General features: G+C 33.5%; 4 protein-coding genes across 4 annotated transcripts; 3 read left to right on the top strand and 1 right to left on the bottom strand.

Moving 5' to 3' along the window:
• The first annotated feature begins 3,478 nt into the window (after window positions 1-3,478).
• LOC125807596 (cis-prenyltransferase 7, chloroplastic-like) lies at window positions 3,479-6,747 on the top strand. Its single transcript, XM_049487334.1, has 3 exons — window positions 3,479-3,732; window positions 6,105-6,178; window positions 6,297-6,747. The coding sequence occupies exons 1-3, from the start codon at window positions 3,487-3,489 to the stop codon at window positions 6,745-6,747; spliced, it is 771 nt and encodes a 256-aa protein (XP_049343291.1). The 5' UTR covers window positions 3,479-3,486.
• A 1,811-nt stretch (window positions 6,748-8,558) lies between these two features.
• Window positions 8,559-10,480, top strand: LOC125807591 (cis-prenyltransferase 7, chloroplastic). The gene is made up of 3 exons (XM_049487328.1): window positions 8,559-9,008; window positions 9,724-9,797; window positions 10,010-10,480. Exons 1-3 carry the CDS (start codon window positions 8,670-8,672, stop codon window positions 10,455-10,457), a joined length of 861 nt encoding a protein of 286 aa, XP_049343285.1. The 5' UTR covers window positions 8,559-8,669; the 3' UTR covers window positions 10,458-10,480.
• Window positions 10,481-12,050: 1,570 nt separating this feature from the next.
• On the top strand, window positions 12,051-15,448 carry LOC125807766 (putative receptor-like protein kinase At3g47110). The gene is made up of 2 exons (XM_049487506.1): window positions 12,051-14,337; window positions 14,941-15,448. Exons 1-2 carry the CDS (start codon window positions 12,051-12,053, stop codon window positions 15,363-15,365), a joined length of 2,712 nt encoding a protein of 903 aa, XP_049343463.1. The 3' UTR covers window positions 15,366-15,448.
• A 110-nt stretch (window positions 15,449-15,558) lies between these two features.
• Window positions 15,559-18,037, bottom strand: LOC125807560 (pentatricopeptide repeat-containing protein At2g29760, chloroplastic). The gene has a single exon (XM_049487294.1). The coding sequence runs from the start codon at window positions 18,007-18,009 to the stop codon at window positions 15,775-15,777; it is 2,235 nt and encodes a 744-aa protein (XP_049343251.1). The 5' UTR covers window positions 18,010-18,037; the 3' UTR covers window positions 15,559-15,774.
• Window positions 18,038-19,184: the final 1,147 nt, after the last annotated feature.

Below are 19,184 nucleotides of genomic sequence, written 5' to 3'. Positions count from 1 at the left end.
ATTAATTATGCATTACAGTGTTTGAATTTCACTGATTTCAATTTAATACTACATCAAATACAATAGGCTCAGGCAGAAATTACATGATTCATAGAATCACTACATTTGAGGTCAATCTTTGCATAAATCGTAATAATAATAACAATATATTAATTAATGATTTAAGAATATAAAAAGAAAAGGTACGTGTACCATGCATCATAAATGCGGTGTTTATTTAGAACTCTAATTCTAGACAAGAAATTAATATACTACCAAAATAAAAAAGAGTAAATCACCAATTTAAATTTAAGGGAATTATTATACATTTAAGATCACTTCTCACAATCCATCTACACCCTAAGAGGTCGTTTGGTAGAGTGTATAAGAATAATGCTAAATAGAGTGTATTAGTAATGCTTGTATTAGTAATGCATGTATTAGTTATGCTTGCATTAATTATACATAGATTATTTTAATCCATTGTTTGGTTTGATGCATTAAAAAAATTATTTACAAAGATACCCTCCACTTTCATGGTGGAAAAGATGTAAAAAAAGTTTTGAGGGACAATTGAGTCTTTTATCATTTTAATGCACGCATTAAAACTATTGCATTGCTAATACCTAGAAATCCATGGTATTAGCAATGCACACCTTATACATAGGTTGAAAAAGAGTACCAAGAAAGGTACTAGTAATAAACAAGGCTAATACATGCATTATTTTTCCTAATACGCTCTACCAAACGACCCCTAAAGGTGTAGATTAAATGGAGGCATTGATGAAGATCGTGACAATATATTATTTGATGATAAGTCCTCCAAATTGCTACTCTCTTGCTAGATGGTCTACTTTATCCACCATCTTTACTAAACATAGATGGTCCAAAATAATTATTATTTTAAAAAATTTAGATATAAGTAATATATCTCTATTCATTTTTACTTGTTCATTATACTAAAAATATATGTCTATTTTATTTGTCTAGTTTTTTTCCTCCAAATTTTTGGCTTTATTTGTCTAGGTTGAAAAAATCAAGAGACAATTTACCATTCTATACCTCTATTTTATCCTTATTATTAAATACACCTCTAATTCATAGTAAGTGAATTGTTGTGACTTTTTCATAGTTCAAAAGAAGGGGACTATTTAAAGTTCAAGAAAATTGTTGGAACATATATATATATATGCCTTCATTTAACAAGGGTTTAACTACGTTACATTTTCTAAGAGACTTGTTTGGAAATAATCAAAATGATGATAGTAAACATAGCATTTGATTTATATCCTTAAATATTTTCTTAAAGAGTGTGTCATACCCCCCAACAATTCATAACCCATAAGTTATGCCTACTTGGTTCCTGTAGAGCTTATGCGATAAAAGCATAAGTTCAATTTCAAAATATTATGCATGAAGTTTATAATCCACAAGTTATATCCTTACAAGACATAGCTAATGTGGTTAGCGGCATAAGTTTAATTTCAAAACCTACATATAACTTATTTCTAAAAAAAAAACTATCCTGAAAAAATAAAAAAAAATTAAACTTATGACATGCAAATCACAATTAAGTATACTTTGACTCAAAAAATTTCATTAAATAAATAAATAAAAATTAAAGATCACCCCAAATAAGGCAATTGTGCAAAAACTTGAAGTGATATTGGAGATGAATTCGAATTGGCCCAGCTGGCCCACCATTAACTCCAAAGTCTGGAGCCCAACTCTAAAACAGCCCCCGTCCAAGGATCCCTAATAAAAAAAAATTATTTCTATTTATTATTATGTCGTGATGCATATGTATTTACATTTGGACCTTCTAGAATAAGCTTAAGATATTCATTTTTTTTTCTTTTTCTTCACGAACACGAAATATCGACCCATTTTTTCTATACTAAAAATTTGGAAAATAGAGACTTACTCCCTCTATTTCAAAAAGAATGACATACTTTTCTTTTTAATTTGTTTAAAAGAGAATGACCTGTTTTTTTTCTGGTAATATTTTAATTTCAGTTTTCCACGTGACATGTTTAAGGCCACAAGATTAAAGGACAATTTAATACAATTGACATAACTTTAATTTAGGACCACAAGATTCAAAAGTCTTCTTTATTATCTTAAACTCCGTGTCAAGTCAAACTAGATCACTCTTTTAGAAACTGAAGGGTATTTGATGTCGAGAATTTTTTATTTATTTTTTCATTTTCTCTCGATCTCCGGTTATATTTCTCATGCTTTTAATCGAACTAAGCCCCAGAACTTGTTTGCGGAAATCAGGATCTTATGAATTCTTATAATTAATAATCTCAAGTGAATATACAATATATAATTAACTGAGTGCATGGTCAAATTATATAGAGACTTTAGGTAATTAATATGGAAAATTGTACATTATAACAGACTAGTAATTTAAAATAAATATTATAGCTATAGTTTCATTTAATTCCAATTCGCATCAAACTTCTTGTCATTGCCTCTCTTTCCTCTCTGGAATCTCGCTCGCTACTCTCAGTCATCTCTCCCTCGCCTCTCTCACTTTATACAAACACAAATGTATAATTTGTGTTTATATAAAGTGAGAGAGACTGTATATACAAACACAAATACATATCTCTCCGTCCTATACACCTATAATTATACAAATACAAATCTTACCCTGCCCAATTCTCTTTTGCCTTTCTCTCTCTTTTTCGCTTTATACAAACACAAATTATACAAATATAATGTATAATTTGTGTTTGTATAAAGCGAGAGAGATTTGATAAACAAATACAATGTTTTAACTCGATTCAATTGTATACGCATTCAAATTTTATGCAGATATACAAACATAATCATTGATACATATACATAGTAGTTACATATATACAATTATCTAACCAATATACATATACATATGTATAATTTGTGTTTGTATAAAGCGAGAGAGACTGTTATATGCTTTTTGCTGTGTTCTCGGATGATTATTTTCTTTCAATTTGCTTACATTGCAACATGTAAAGCATATAATAAGAAAATAAAAATACCTTCTATCTAATAATTAGTAACTAACTTATTATGCTTTCACATACTTCAATATAATATTAATATTAGAGCTATAATGAAATAATCACCCAGTGTCATGTGCCTAGGCAGAATATCTGGGTCAATGCTCTAGATCAGCACGACAAAGAAACGGAAATATCAGGTAAGCGAAAGTGTACACGTTACATTATGAATTTATGATTGAAAATTCACGAGCTTCATGCAAGCTTAATTTTTAAATCTATAATGCGCGCATCTAGGAATTTAACTACTACTTCTATTAAGAGGTGTGCTTGGTAAGATGCCTAGAATGCATTTTGAAATAGAGAAAAACGTACAACAAGCATGTTATCGCTGCGAGTCTCACTTTCCCCTAATTCCAATATTACACTTACCAACAGATCAAACCAATATAATTTTCGTACCAAGGTTCTTGCAACTACTACTAATAGTAGTTCAAACAGTTATAATGCTGCAGCTATGGAGCTTGGCCGAGGGCCGGCAGTGGCACTGCCGGAGGGCCTCAAGCTAGAATTAATGCCGAAGCACGTGGCGGTGATTATGGATGGTCACAGAAGGTGGGCAAGACAAAAAGGTTTGAGCGTAGAGCAAGGTCACCGCGCTGGTGGAGAGAAAATGAAAGTCCTCACTCGCCTTTGTAACCAGTGGGGAATCAAAGTTCTCACTCTCTTTGCTTTTTCTACTGAAAACTGGACTCGCCCTAAAGTAAGTCATTCTTTTACACCAGCTTGTTGTTACCCCTTCTGTTGCATTATTGTATAATTAGTTTAAATACAATATTTATTTTGATTATTATTTAAATTTTATTGTAACATATCACTCAAATTCCTGATGTATGACATTAATATGTAATGATAATGAATGATACAGTCTATCCAAATATTCTATTCACTAAAACGATACTATACGATACAATACATTTAACAACCATCCAAACAAAGGTGTAAAGTTTTACGATGAAAATCATCACCTTTTTTTTATTTATCATGTAAAATCATTAAAAAGAAAAAACTACAAATGTGGGATAAGGCGTAGTTGAAGCATGAATTTCAGATAAACAAACTAAGTAGTATATCGTTATCTTTTTCAACAACGGATAATAATATTTCCATAATATTTTCTGATTTGTTGACCAATCTTATACATAAAATATTATACATAATTTATTTATTTCTAATACATTGATATATGTTATTATCAAAATACAAAATATTACAGTTGAAAATAAAATGACAAAAATAAATAAACAAATCTTTAGGTTGAGGCGCGAATATCTCGTTTTCTTTAAGGAGATTCAAGCTCACTACGGCATAAGCTACATCGATCCAGCAGTATCACTCTTGACTTGTCCCCTCCAGGGTACAACAATCCAACAACGTCGTACAACTCAAACAACTCCGGATTAGTTAAAGGGTCCAAAGCTCCACAAAAAGAACACTTTCCTTCAACATATAATACTCTCTTTTGTATAGTAAATATAGTTGAAGACTTAAACTATTTTCTTTGTCTCAACTCTCTCTTTCACTACACTAACCTCAATATAAACTTCTCATCATTTCTAACATTATTCTCTTCATCTCATCTTCTTGAGATACTTCACAAAGAAAGAAATACCACTATTTATAAGTGAAGAAGACTTCCATATAATCAATAGGAAAAATGAGGGGTAGTAATGTGGGTAGATAAATGTGATATATGTTACATGAGTTACAAGAACCAATGGTCATATAAGTTACAAGAACCAATAGTCATCTTCTACCACAATTTATACCCACTAACTTATGCACTTAATATTTTATTTTAATAATAAAATGCAGAGAAAATGACATAAATAGTCCGTAACTATAGTAGTAGGTCTAAAATGGTTCCTTAACTATACACTTAACGGATTTAGTCCTTTAACTATTCAAAAACTTATCAGTTTTGGTCCCTTAACTATACACTTACCGGTTTTAGTCCCTTAACTATAAACTTACCGATTTTAGTCCTTTAAGTATTCAAAAACTTATCAGGTTTGGTCTTTGTCCATTTTTGTAATACAAAAAGCTTAGGTTTATATTGACGGAATCCATGCCTCGAGAAATTAAATCCTTTAGCAACTTTTTCTGTTGTTTCTCTCTCTCCGCTACTTTTTCTTCAAATTAACCTTATGCGAAAAACCTTAACCTCAACGATTTAAAATAAAATTCACGAGTAAAGAAAATATAAGTCATAATTTTATTCAAAAGAGGATAAAATGAAGCATATTATTGGTACTAATGACTTGAATATGCTAAACTTTATTATAGAAAGAAAAAAATTATCACCCGTTAAATCCAAAGTTTGTACTCCAACGACTTCCTTGAACAAAATTTATTTAATTTTTTAGAAATTGAAATTTATAAAATGGTAGATTTTCAATTTTTTTCAATTTTTTTTAAATAGATAAATTTTATTATTCTATTCATTTTATTTTACGTAAAGAAATTTGAGTAAATTAAATAAAATCCGCATTGATTAGCATATTCAAGTGCGGATTCAAGTCATTAACAACAATTATATGCTTAATTTTATTCTCCATTGAATAAAATTAGGACTTATATCTTCTTTACTCGTTAATTTTATTTTGGATCGTTGACGTTATTGTTCTTTTCATAAGAATAGTTTCAAGAAAAAAGGTCAGGGGTAGAGAAACAATTTTAAAAATGGGTTAAAGATTTAATTTCACGAAGATTTCGGTTAATATAAATCTAAGTTATTTGTATTAAAAAATGGACAAAGACCAAACCTGATAAGTTTTTGAATACTTAAAGGACTAATAGTTAAAGGAATAAAATTGATAAGTGTATAGTTAAGGGACTAAAGCTGATAAGCTTTTGAATAGTTAAAGGACTAAATTTGTTAATTATATAATTAAGGGACCATTTTAGACCTACTCTAATAGTTTTAGACTATTTATGTCATTTTCTCATAAAATGCATAAATACACCAACAATATATATACACCATAATCTCATGATAAAAACCATCAAGGTGAAAAAGAAAAATGAGATTCTCTATTTTATCTGTTAACGAATCTAAATAATTGGGCGATGCAGGAGGAGGTTGACTTTCTCATGGAGTTGTGTTTAGATCTGGCAAGCTCACAAGAAAACTTGGATGAGTGGACAAGGTAAGCAAGCTCTTTTCAAAAATGTTTGCCTATATAATCATTAGTGTTTTCCCGTTACTATCCATCACCAGTACTCATTCTTGATTATTTACAATATATATAATCATGTGTGTGATAGGGATAATATACGATTTTCATTTATTGGAGATAAATCAATCCTTTCCAAGTCTCTACGGGAAGCTCTTATTCTGAGGGAGGAGACGACGAAATCTAATTCGGGACTGCATGTTATGGTAGCGCTCAATTACAGTGGACGACAAGATATATTACAAGCAACCAAAAGCATTGCCAGTAAAGTAAATAATGGACATTTAGCTGTAACAGACATTGACAACAACATCTTTGAACAAGAACTGGAAACTCATCGCGCCGAATTTCCTGAACCAGATTTGTTAATTCGAACAAGTGGAGAGCAAAGAATTAGCAACTTCATGTTATGGCAATTAGCTTATACTGAACTCTATTTTGCAAAGAAGTTGTTCCCTGACATGGAACAAGAAGATTTTATCGACGCTTTAAAGTCGTTTCAGCCAAGAGAAAGACGTTATGGTGGATCACAAAAAATCTAATATTCAATAGTTGAGAACTAATAATATGTGAATTTCCTATTGTTAGGATTAATAATAAGTACTGGTTACAGTAGTAAGAAATAAGTATGACTCATCCTTGGGAAGTTATGTGGATTGATTTGTGTACTTTTCAGGCATAATTAATATGTGTTACTAACACGACTTTGTCATCTATGTCTCTTATTATGCTCTTTATTTTTTTGTAACAAACTATTTTTCTCTTGGTACTGTTTGCGATATCTCACTCTTGTTTCTGATACATCAAATAACAAATACTAGTAATTAATATCATCGATTAATCAACATGATTTCTTTGATTCGTTTTATTTGTTAAATTGAAATTTATACATTTCTACTATCAAGGAGAAAACGAAAAAACATAATTAATTTTATTTGAACTTATAAAATAGTAACAAATAATTTAAGATAGTTATTATTTTAAAATTGCAAAAATAAATTGAGGTAAGGGAGTATAGAATGGACCCCCCACTTAGTGTGCAATATTTAGCCTCAAGCAAAAAAAATAGATAGAGGTGCACCAAGATTGAAATTTCATGAGATTCAAGTAAATTATTCACTTCCTACCTTTCAATTTATGTGATAAGTTTCGAGCAAACTATTTATTCTATTCACGAGATAGGTGCGCTATGATTGAAAATGGGTGAACTACTTTTCAATTTATGTGATACATTTTGAGCAAACTATTTATTTTATTGATCACGAGATAGGTGCGCTATGATTGAAAATGGGTGAGCTACTTTTCAATTTATGTGATACATTTTGAGCAAACTATTTACTTTATTGATCACGAGATAGGTGCGCTATGATTGAAAATGGGTGAGTTACTTACATTTAATATATGAGTAAGGAATTTAACTTCTATATGAACAGTGGGAGTGGTAGAAGCTTAAAATCAACTACGAATTGGGAAGAATTTAATTAATAAGTATAGTTCAGTAATTTTGATTAAATCCTAAAAATCTAATTTAATTTGATAACTCAATATCCCATTTCAAATTTGAAACTTTAGAGTACTTTTCAAAGAGGAAATGACTTAAAAACATTTTCTTTTAAAAATTAATTTTGTACGATAAAAATGAAATATGATTAGAGAATACTAAATCGCCAGTAAAATGCACGTGAATAATTTTTTCGTGCAACTACTTAGGGTAACTTATTACTTTTTCCAAATATATTTGGGAAACTTACATAAACCCCGCTATACAGTTTAGGAGCTAATTTCTTAGATACACTTTAGTTTGTAATATTAGATATCTTACCATATTTTTGTTTGTTCAAATACATCCAGATACATGTATTTCATGATACATGAGGTCAAAATTGTTCTAGATATATTGTATCCAAGTGAATTCGCATGTATCTGAGATACATAACAAATTTCGCTCGCCACTCTCGCATGTATCTGGTAGCTCACATGCGAATCACACCAGTCGCCAAATACATACATATGCATGTATCTAGTATGTATTTAGTGTGATTTGCATATAGCTGGGATACATATGAATCTCGCTTGCCTCCCTCTCATATTCCTCGCCTCTCTTCCTATTTTAGTGTATCTGATAGCAAAAATAATTAGTGATAAGATACATAATATTTTCAAAATATAGATAGTAATAATAAATATGATGCTAGTAAAGTATGTGTTATTATGTAGTTTTTCCAAATATTTATACGCACATGTCCATTACCATCTAGTAGTAGTATAGGATTCCCCCACTAATTGCTGTACAATGCAATTAGCCACAAAAGGAAAAAATAGAGATTGCAAATTTGATCCATCCCTAAATTTGTATTCTTTCTTTCTCTCTTTATAAACTTTGTGTGAAGTTAATTAAATTTGGGCGAACGAGAGAGTACTAATTCAAATCGGCGAGATTTGAAACCAGAACGCACACTACAACATGCTATCCCTGGGATTCTCACTTCCTCATCCTTCCAATAATAAACTAATTATTACCAACAAAAACCAATATAATTTTCGTACCAATTTAGCCAAGGTTTGTTCTAATAACGTTAATGCAGCTGGGGATCAATTAGTGACACTGCCTGAGGGCCTCAAACATGTTGCAGTGATCATGGATGGTCATAGAAGGTGGGCAAAAAACAAAGGCTTGACCGTAAAGCAAGGTCACCGCGCTGGCGGAGAGAAAATTCAAGTCCTCACCCGCCTTTGTAGCCAGTGGGGAGTCAAAGTTCTCACCGTTTTTGCATTCTCTACAGAAAATTGGGCTCGCCTCAAAGTAAGTCATTGTATTTCTTCCGTCCCAATGTACATGACACCGTTTGAATTTCGAGGGTAAAATAGTATAACTTTGATTTCTAACTTTTTGAAATAAAATTTACATATTTGAAAACTAGGTTAAAACTACTATAAGTCACCATAATTCATAATTCAAGATGTTTACATGATATATGAAAAATTTCGGTCAAATAAAACTTTTTTGACTCTCAAAATTCAAAATTAGGTATCACATAAATGGGATGAAGGGAGTATACTATAGTTTACGACCGATCTATCAATTAAGCATGTTAAATATAGGGAATCAAGAAAATAAATTAGAGAAACCACAGCGACAATAACATGTATACTCAATATAATTCTATAGGTAGGTATGAAAAGAGTATAGTGTAAGACTGTTAGGAGACTTAATCCCTATCTCAAAAAGAAAGAAAGTTGTTTTTGAAGACCATCGACCCAAATATAATGTACAAAATAAATTAGATAAAACGTAATAGAATATCAACACCGTTATGAAGCAAGATATATATATGAATTTCAGAGAAAGTGACTTTCTTTTCTAACAATGAAATTAATTATACAAGAAATGAATCATATGTCTGATTATATTTAACTATATATAATTATAATTACATATGATTTATTAATTTAATTTCTAATACACCAATGTTTTGTTTTATTTGTTGACAACGCAACTCTAAACTTGAGTGCCGCAGGAGGAAGTTGACTTTCTTATGAAGTTGTTTTTAGAGCTGATAGGCTCACAAGAAAACTTGGATGAGTGGACAAGGTATTCTATATATTATCTATATGTGATAAATAAAAATATTTTTGTGTGATCAGCTATCCGACTATATATCTATATAAGAAGATCGTTAATTCCACCATTTTAATGCAAAATGGCTCCCGAAACTAACTCCTCATGGTTTAGTAAATGAAAGGTGGTGTTTGATATTCATTTTGAAATTCAACTTATTCAAATTAAATTATATTATGTGATAGGGATGGTAGACGAGTATCATTTATTGGGGATAAATCAATCCTTTCCAAGTCTTTACAGAAAGCTCTTGCGGTAATGGAGGAGAGAACAAAATGTAATTCTGGACTACATGTTATTATAGCAATCAATTACAGTGGACGACATGATATATTACAAGCAACCAAAAGCATTGCCAGTAAAGTGAAAAATGGAAATTTAACTGTAAAAGACATTGATCAGAGCCTATTTGAGCAAGAACTGGAAACTCATTGCACCGAATTTCCTGAACCAGATTTGTTAATTAGAACAAGTGGAGAGAAAAGAGTTAGCAATTTCATGTTATGGCAATTAGCTTATACTGAATTCTATTTCGCGAATAAGTTATTTCCTGACATGGAAGAAGCTGATTTTATGGAGGCTTTAATGTCGTTTAAGTCGAGACAGAGACGTTATGGTGGACAAAATATCTAGTAATATTTTCAAGAACTTCCATTACTGAGAATTAAACCTAGCTCGACATATGAAGAATTATTGATTAGATCTCTTGAATTTCCTCTTGCTATTAGTACTATTAAATAATTTTATGGTGGTCGATTGTATCTATACCAGCACTATATAAGCATGAAATATCGTCATGCTAGTTATGTGGTTTGTGCTGAGTTTTTTTTTTTCTTTTCCCACCGGCCCCATTAAATTTGAATCGCACACGAAAGGACAGGTGGCACTCCCAACAAGACTTCAAAGTTATATGCTTCCAAGATGTCAATCACATCACCATCATTCATCTTTTACATCACATTTGATTTTTGCTAGACTATGACATAGTAAATTAAATTATAAAATTGAGGCGAAAAATATAGTATATTAATTAACTATCAATAATAATATCATATATTAATTGAATTAGTATTAAATCGTAACTTGTCTTTTTAGCAAATCCTTAAATTGATTTTAGATGAGGGTCGTAAGTCAAATGTCAACTCATTAGTCATTACTCATCTCATTATTCAAAGATCCTTGGAAAATAAAAAGATTTGACAAACAAATAAGAAACTCATTGGTCTTCTCCTTTCTCTTAAAGGGAGAGCCGTTTACCTATACAAGTCTATATTTGTCGAACACTTAAAGTCATTGGCCATACTTTTACTCAAGGGATGGTATCCTGTTTGATTGGTAAATCTAGAACCTTTATATTATTATTATTATTATTATTATTATTATAGTCGTGGTATTCAAATCAACTTATAAGCATCTTGATTAATTTCACAGGATATGTTACCTTCTATTAACACAAGTACCGAGTAAGATTTGCTAAGAAAGTGTCCTTTCCCTTCACATGATCTTTTTTTAGTACAAGTTATATGCACTAATTGAGTCAAAATAACTCACAACCATGTCACTTGTAAAATAATTCATGTAAATATCACAATATAACCCGATAAAAATAATATCTAATCTGATAAAATAGGTTAAATTACACTGAAAATGGTTGTAAAAAATTTGTACACTACCATTGTGTATAACTTTAAGCCCTTTTTCTCAAACACTTTGGTACCCCACATAAGGAATAATGAACTCATTATAATTAGCAGAATCAAATGTCACTCAGTATTATCCCCTTCTCCACATATCACCTAACCTTCTCAATCCCCAAATGGAGCTTCAAACTACTTTTGTTCATTCAAGCTCTCTTTTTTTTCTGTCATTCCATGCTATTCTCTTCATGTTCCTATACTTATCTTTTCCAGAGTGTGCTTCAGCAGGCATACTTGGGAATCAAACAGACAAACTTGCATTACTTGATCTTAAGTCTCAAATAACTGAAGATCCACAAGGACTCATGGATTCTTGGAATGCCACTCTCAATGTCTGCCAATGGCCTGGTGTTACATGTGGCCATAAACATCAAAGGGTCATTTCTTTAGATCTCAAAGACCATAGATTGGCTGGCACTATATCACCTAGCATTGGCAATCTTTCATTTCTTCGAATTCTTGACATCTCGGATAACTCCTTTCACGGTGTAATCCCTCCAGAGCTTGCCAACTGATCAGACTTCAAACCATGAACTTAAGCTTCAACTTCTTGAGAGGTGAAATCCCGTTTACCCTGTCTCGTTGCGTTAACGTTGTTAACCTTATTCTAGACCATAATATCCTTGAAGGACACATTCCTACTGAACTTGGTTCATTGACAAAGCTGGAAATGTTGTACCTCAAGAACAACAATCTCACAGGAAATGTTCCGAATTCTGTTGGAAATCTTACATCTCTAAGAGAGCTTTACATTTCCTACAATGACTTGGAAGGTGAATTACCTGAAACAATGGCCAATATGAGAAGCTTGATTGAGTTAGGTGTTTCAGTGAACTCTCTGTCCGGAGAATTTCCCCCTGCACTCTACAATCTTTCATCTCTTACACTTTTAAGCTTGTCATTTAACAAGTTCAAAGGCAGACTTAGACCAGATATTGGCCTTGCCTTCCCAAATCTTCAGAGACTGTATTTGGCCAACAATTACTTCACTGGTTCAATACCAGCTTCATTGTCCAATTGTTCAGATCTTCTGCGGCTTGATATTCCTCTAAACAATTTCACAGGAAATATACCGTTGAGTTTTGGAAACCTCAAGAATCTCTTATGGCTAAATGTTCTCGATAACCAGCTTGGAATTGGTGCACCTGATGATCTAAATTTCATAAATTATTTAACCAATTGCAAAATGCTTGAGTTCCTGGACATTGCAAACAACAAATTTGGAGGTATGTTGCCTTACTCTATATCTAATCTCTCAACAACTTTGACAAAGCTACTGATTGGATACAACAGGATAAGTGGAACCATACCTAGAGAGATCTCCAACCTTGTCAACTTGGATATGCTTAGCATCCAAGGAACTCTTATCAATGGTAGCATTCCTGATTCTATTGGAATGTTATCAAACTTGAAAAATCTGCACATGGAATCGAATCAGTTGACAGGAAATATCCCCTCTTCCTTAGGAAACATTAGAGGATTGCTGTACATTTATTTGCAAGATAATAGCTTGGAGGGAACCATACCTTCAAGTTTAGGAAATTGTACATCTCTCCAAACCTTAGACATCGCTCAGAATAAACTCAGCGGTAGTATACCCAAACAAGTCATTGCACTCTCCTCCCTTTCGGTACTCCTTAATATGTCTTACAACTCTTTGAGTGGTCCCTTGCCTGTTGAAATAGGTAACCTGACCAATCTTGCTGCACTTGACATATCGAACAACAAACTGTCTGGTGAAATTCCACACTCACTGGAGAGTTGTTCATCCCTTGAAATACTCTACCTGCAAGGAAACATCATTGAAGGAACAATTCCTCCTCTGGATGATTTGAAAAACATTCAGTATCTTGATCTTTCACGTAATAACTTGTCAGGCAACATTCCTAGGAGTATCACCAAGCATGTTTCATTACAGAACCTCAATTTGTCGTTTAACCACCTTGATGGAGAGGTGCCAGTTCAAGGTGTTTTTTCTGATGCAAGTAGAATTCAAGTGATGGGAAATATGAATCTTTGTGGGGGAATTGAAGAGCTGCATTTGCATCCATGTCTCAAGCATGCAAATAAAAGGCCCCAGAAGCACATTGCCCTCATTTTGGTGCTGGCACTGGGTACTAGTGCTGCATGTTTAACCTTGTTGCTGCTAGTTTCATATTGCTGCATGAAAAAGGGGAAGCATAGGCCTAGCACAGCATCTTCATTCAGGAAAGGATACACCCAAGTTTCCTATGAAGATCTCTTAAATGCAACTGGTGGGTTCTCTTCAAATAACTTGATAGGATCAGGAAGTTTTGGCTCCGTTTACAGAGGAAATCTTTCTCCAGAAGGAACAATTGCAGTAAAGGTACTAAAACTTGAAAAACAGGGTGCTTCGAAAAGCTTTTTGGTTGAATGTGAAGCCTTGGGGAACATAAGGCACCGGAACCTGGTGAAGATCTCAACTGTTTGCTCAAGTGTTGATTTTGATGGCAATGATTTCAAAGCTCTCATTTATCCATTTATGGAAAATGGGAGCCTAGACGAGTGGTTGCACCCGAAGGAGGGACAGATGCTGCAGAAGAGATTGACTATCTTAGACAGATTAAACATCACAATAGATGTGGTTTCAGCATTGCATTATCTTCACAGTCAATGCCATACATCTATAGTTCACTGTGATCTTAAGCCAAGCAATGTTCTACTGGACAATGATCTGACTGCTCTTGTTAGCGACTTTGGTTTGGCAAAGTTCCTGTCTGACTCGGGTCAAAATGCCGATGTAAATCAGTTCAGCACAAGTGGGATTAAAGGCACAGTAGGTTATGCTGCTCCAGGTAAATATTATAGTGGGGATCTTAGTCTAAATATTGTCTGAACTCTGAAATCCATTTTTTTCTCCATAAGACCATAACATTTGAACAATTTAAGCAATTACATACTTCCTTGAGAGACTCCGGATGCTCCTTGTCCTAAGCCCCATGCATCCGTTACCTTTGCAGATCACTACCTCATGATTTTACGCTATTGATTCTTATAACCAGAGGCAGAGGCAGCTTAAGTTTAATGGATTCAACCAAATCTAGTATTTTCGACACTGAATATGGATATATAAGTTAAAAAAACTACTTAAATTTCAATAAATATCATATTTTGAACCCATAATTTCAGAAGTACAATGAGTTAAGTTCTAAGAATCTTAGACGTTGAACCCATCAAATTTAAATCCTGGATGTCTCTTCTCTCAGATATAATTCCTGACTAGTCATAGTTTTTCTAAGGACCTTAATAAGAGGTTTCAGCTTTCTAGGGCATTTTACATAACGTTCTCTATTGGAAAATCGATACAAGTGATCTGTGTTACTTAGGCATTGTTGACAAATGTTTCGGATCCCTAATATTACTATAAAACACCTTCTCTGATACATCAAATTTTTCAGAATATGGCATGGGTGGTCAGGTATCATGTCAAGGAGATGTCTATAGCTTTGGGATTCTTCTATTAGAGATTTTCACTGGACGAAGACCAACCAGTGAACTATTTGAGGACAATGAAACTCTTCACAGTTTTGTTAAGCAAGCATTGCCCGGTCAAGTGATGGATGTTGTGGATCAATCTGCTTTGTACGAGACAGAGCCAGGGGATCTTATGGATATACTCAGCTGCAGAAGTGACTTCTCGGATGAATTTGTTGAATGCTTAGTTTCTATTCTTACTGCTGGAGTTTCTTGTTCAGAGGAAACTCCACAAGCCAGAATAAGCATGGGTCAAGTTATTTTGGATCTCATTTCCATCAGAAACAAATTGAGCAGAATTTTAGTTCATTCAGAGAAAGTGAAGATCTCAAGAAAAGGTGAATCATAATGTAGTTAGGGTTTGTAACTGGACTTATCTGACCACATCTTCCACATGAATAGAGATCTGTCCAGGGTAAAGACACAATTCACCTATGCTAATAGCTTTGCCTTCATTGGTACTTTTCTTTTCTTGTTTCTCTTTGCGTCAACATGAATGTCATGTTACTCAGAAAAGTTAACAATTTCCCATGCTAACGTTTCTTTTGTAATAAGTGAAATAAATAAATAAGTTTGATGGCTTACTATTACAGTTTCTATCTTGGTGTCTCTAGTCTACATCATGTTTCATCTACATGCTAATTAACAACATGTCTGCAATCATCAGCACATCCTACCTGATCTATTAGTTCCATAGGGAGGCAAAATATAAAAAGTAACATCCTCTCTCTATAGCACAATGAAATGAATTTTAACACTCACCAGTAGTCCTTACATGAGCAATTCCCCTCTTTAAAATGATGGAAGCGGTAACGATCCCTCAATATTATTTCTCGATTATACAACTTAGATAGAAGCTTGGCAACAGCGTGGCAGTCTGCACAAACACGTAAATTCTTCACAATACGAATTGGTTGAGATGGAGCCACACTGATAAGTCCAAATGCCATGGCTAGCTTTTCACTGTGAAGATTTAGCGCCTGCTCCTGCATATCTTCTTCTTCAACAAGTTGCAGTATCTGGGACTTGTTGGAAACATAGCCTACATGCTTCAGTCTAGCTGCAATCTCATCCAATTTTGCATAGATTTTCTGTGACTGAGGGTGAGAATTATCTCCCACTAGAAACTCATGAACAATACTGTGGACTTCAATTGAGCTACAACCTGGTTCTTTCTTCAATCCACATTCTCTCATACGCTTCCTTAACATGGAAACCTCGTCCCATTTCCCTGATTTCGCATAAATATTGGATAAAAGCACATACGCACCATGATTTTCAGGTTCCAACTCAACTAAACGGTTACAAGCTTGTTCAGCTAGTTCAAGATTGCCGTGTAATTTACATGCCCCAAGTAGAGCACCCCAAACTGATGGACCAGGGGTTACTGGCATATTATTTATCAGTTCTTCAGCTTCTTCCAGTTCACCTGCACGGCCAAGTATATCAACTAAGCAAGCGTAATGTTTTACCCCTGGCACAATCCCATAAATGTTCTCCATTTGGTTAAAGATTGCCCGCCCCTCCTCCACCAACCCTGAGTGGCTGCAAGCACATAATACGTTTATGAGTGTAACGGAATTAGGCTTGACCTTGTGTTCTTGCATTTTCAAGAACAAACTTATTGCTTCCTTGCCACGCCCATGCATTGCTAAGCCAGCAACCATAGCACTCCATACAAACACATCTCTAAAGTTGACAGAATCGAACATCTCAAGTGCTTTTTCCACATCCCCACACTTGGAATACATGTCGATCAATGCAGTAGTGAGGTGACAATTCAACTTTATTCCTTGCTTCTTTATATACACATGGATCCACCCACCTAAATCAATTGCACCCAACTGAGCACACGCAGATAGCGCACATACAAGTGTCACCTCATCAGGTTCTGCCTTCTTGATGAGCTGCAACTCATTGAAAACAGACAAAGCCTCCTTCGGCTTACCACTCTGCTCATAAGCTGAGATAAGAGCATTCCATGCAGCAATATCTTGGCTAGGCATAGTATTCAGAATACTTCTTGCTGCATTAAAATTTCCCGCCCTTGCATACCCAACAAGCATAGTTGTCCAAGAAACAATATCCTTCTCCCCCATCTTGTGAAACAATCTCTCAGCATCCTCAATGCTCCCACATTTCATATACATATCAAGAATCGCATTATCTAAAATTAAGCTCTCCCTAATCCCATTCCTCTTGATAAACGCGTGCACCCATCTACCAAACTCCAAATCCAACTTCTTACCACAAGCAGACAAAACTGCCATCATTGTCACATCGTTAGGCCTCACATTCTCCTCCCCCATCCTATGAAACATCTTCAATGCCTCATCTGCATAACCCCCTTCAGCAAAACCCAATATCATTGTATTCCAAGAAACAACATCCCTTGTCTGCATATTCTCAAAAACCAAGTATGCCTCGTCCAAACATCCACAATCAGCATAAAAATGAATCAAAGAATTAAGAACAAAGACATCAAGACCAACTTCCCTCCCTTTAACTACCATCCCATGAAGTCCTCTCCCAAATCGTAAAGCTTTCATCTTGGCAGATGCTTTGAACACAAATGGGTAAGTAAATTTACTGGGAAACTCACGACCCTCACAAAGCATATTAACAAACATCAAGATACTTTGAATTGGGTCCTGGCTAGAAGAATAGGCACGAATAAGCGCATTCCAAGAGAAAAGATTTGGTTGAGGAATTTCATCAAACACTTTGTGGGCATAATCAAGACTTGAGAAATGCGATAGAGAAGAAGCTTCTATGAGTTTGCTAGCTGAAAATGGGTCGGAAAAAAGGCCAATACGGAGCATGTAAGCATGAATTTGTTTGAGCTGCTTGATGCTCTGGCATTTATCGATGAGTAAAACTAGCGGGTGATTTTCGAAATACCGGTCGTTGATGACAGTTTTGGAAATCGGGTTCGGTTTTGGAAAGTGTTGGTGACGTGGAAGGGGAAGAACCTGGGTGTATGGAGTCACCATAATCTCCTCGTCAATGCTGAAATCTAATACAGTATAAGTATATATACTTTCCTTTAAATTTGTTTGTATTATCATTGATATAAAGTTTAATTGTCGTATCAAATTAAAAATATTCTTTAATTTTGTAGATATATTATATGAAAAGTTAAAATTAAAGAATAATCGATTAAGAAAAATATACTTATTTTTTAAAATTGATTAAAAGGAAAAATAGCATAAACAAATTGAAACGAAAAGGTACATAAAAATAAAGATATTAACGCAAAGCCACTTTTATTTTCTTCACTTGTAAATAATTCTCTAATATTTATAAGTGTTTTTATTAAAACTTCATCTGTTTACTTTTATTTATCACATGTTCTTCTCAAGAGTCAAATTGTATAAATTTTGATCAAGATATTTTATTACATTATAATATTAATATGAAAAAAATTGCAACTTATAGTATTTTTCGTATAGTTTTTAAAAATTTATCAAATTAACTCTTATTCCATAAAACAAAATGTGACAACTAAAAGAAAAGGAAACAAACAAAGAAACAAACCAATAATTGGGAGCGCTTCCCTCCAAATGGAAACCTACACAACGTAAATTCGAAATAGTCTGGCTCGCACACCGGATGAAATTAAAAAACAAAACAACAACTGGGAGGCTGCTTTGAAGTTCGAATTTGTCACTTGCATAGCCTAATTAATCCTTTTTACACACTCTTTCAAAATTGTTTGGAAAAAATTAAGGGAGAGGTCCATATTCTAATTCAACTTTCATTTCTAAAAATCATCGACGTCGACAATTTGAAGATATTATCCTGCTTTAGTGTTGTGGTTGCGGAAAACTTGTTTGTGGAGAAGTTCTTATTTTCTTTTGTCTTTAACATATGTATTTATCCATTTGTCAAATTCTCTCTAAAATGGCTGTGTTCTTTTGTGCAAGTCATTTGCTATAGAGAAAACTCCCTGAAAGACGGAAGAAAATTGAAAATTCTAGAAAAAATAAAAGGAATGGGAAAAAATAGCAACTATGTACTATGTCATCAATCAAAATAAAAGACAAGCCTGGAAAAATTGAAAGAAATGAATAAAACACAAGGAAAAAAAGAAGAGGACGAAGTAGAAGAAGGGAGAGGGATAACTATAACCAATTTGGCCGAGTACCGTCTCCCTCCGTTGTTAATC

This window comes from Solanum verrucosum, unplaced genomic scaffold, assembly GCF_900185275.1.
Source record: "Solanum verrucosum unplaced genomic scaffold, falcon-dt-bn FXZP01000183.1, whole genome shotgun sequence".
In the NCBI taxonomy this organism is placed as follows: domain Eukaryota; kingdom Viridiplantae; phylum Streptophyta; class Magnoliopsida; order Solanales; family Solanaceae; genus Solanum; species Solanum verrucosum.
This window is presented reverse-complemented; position numbering and strand designations above follow the sequence as displayed.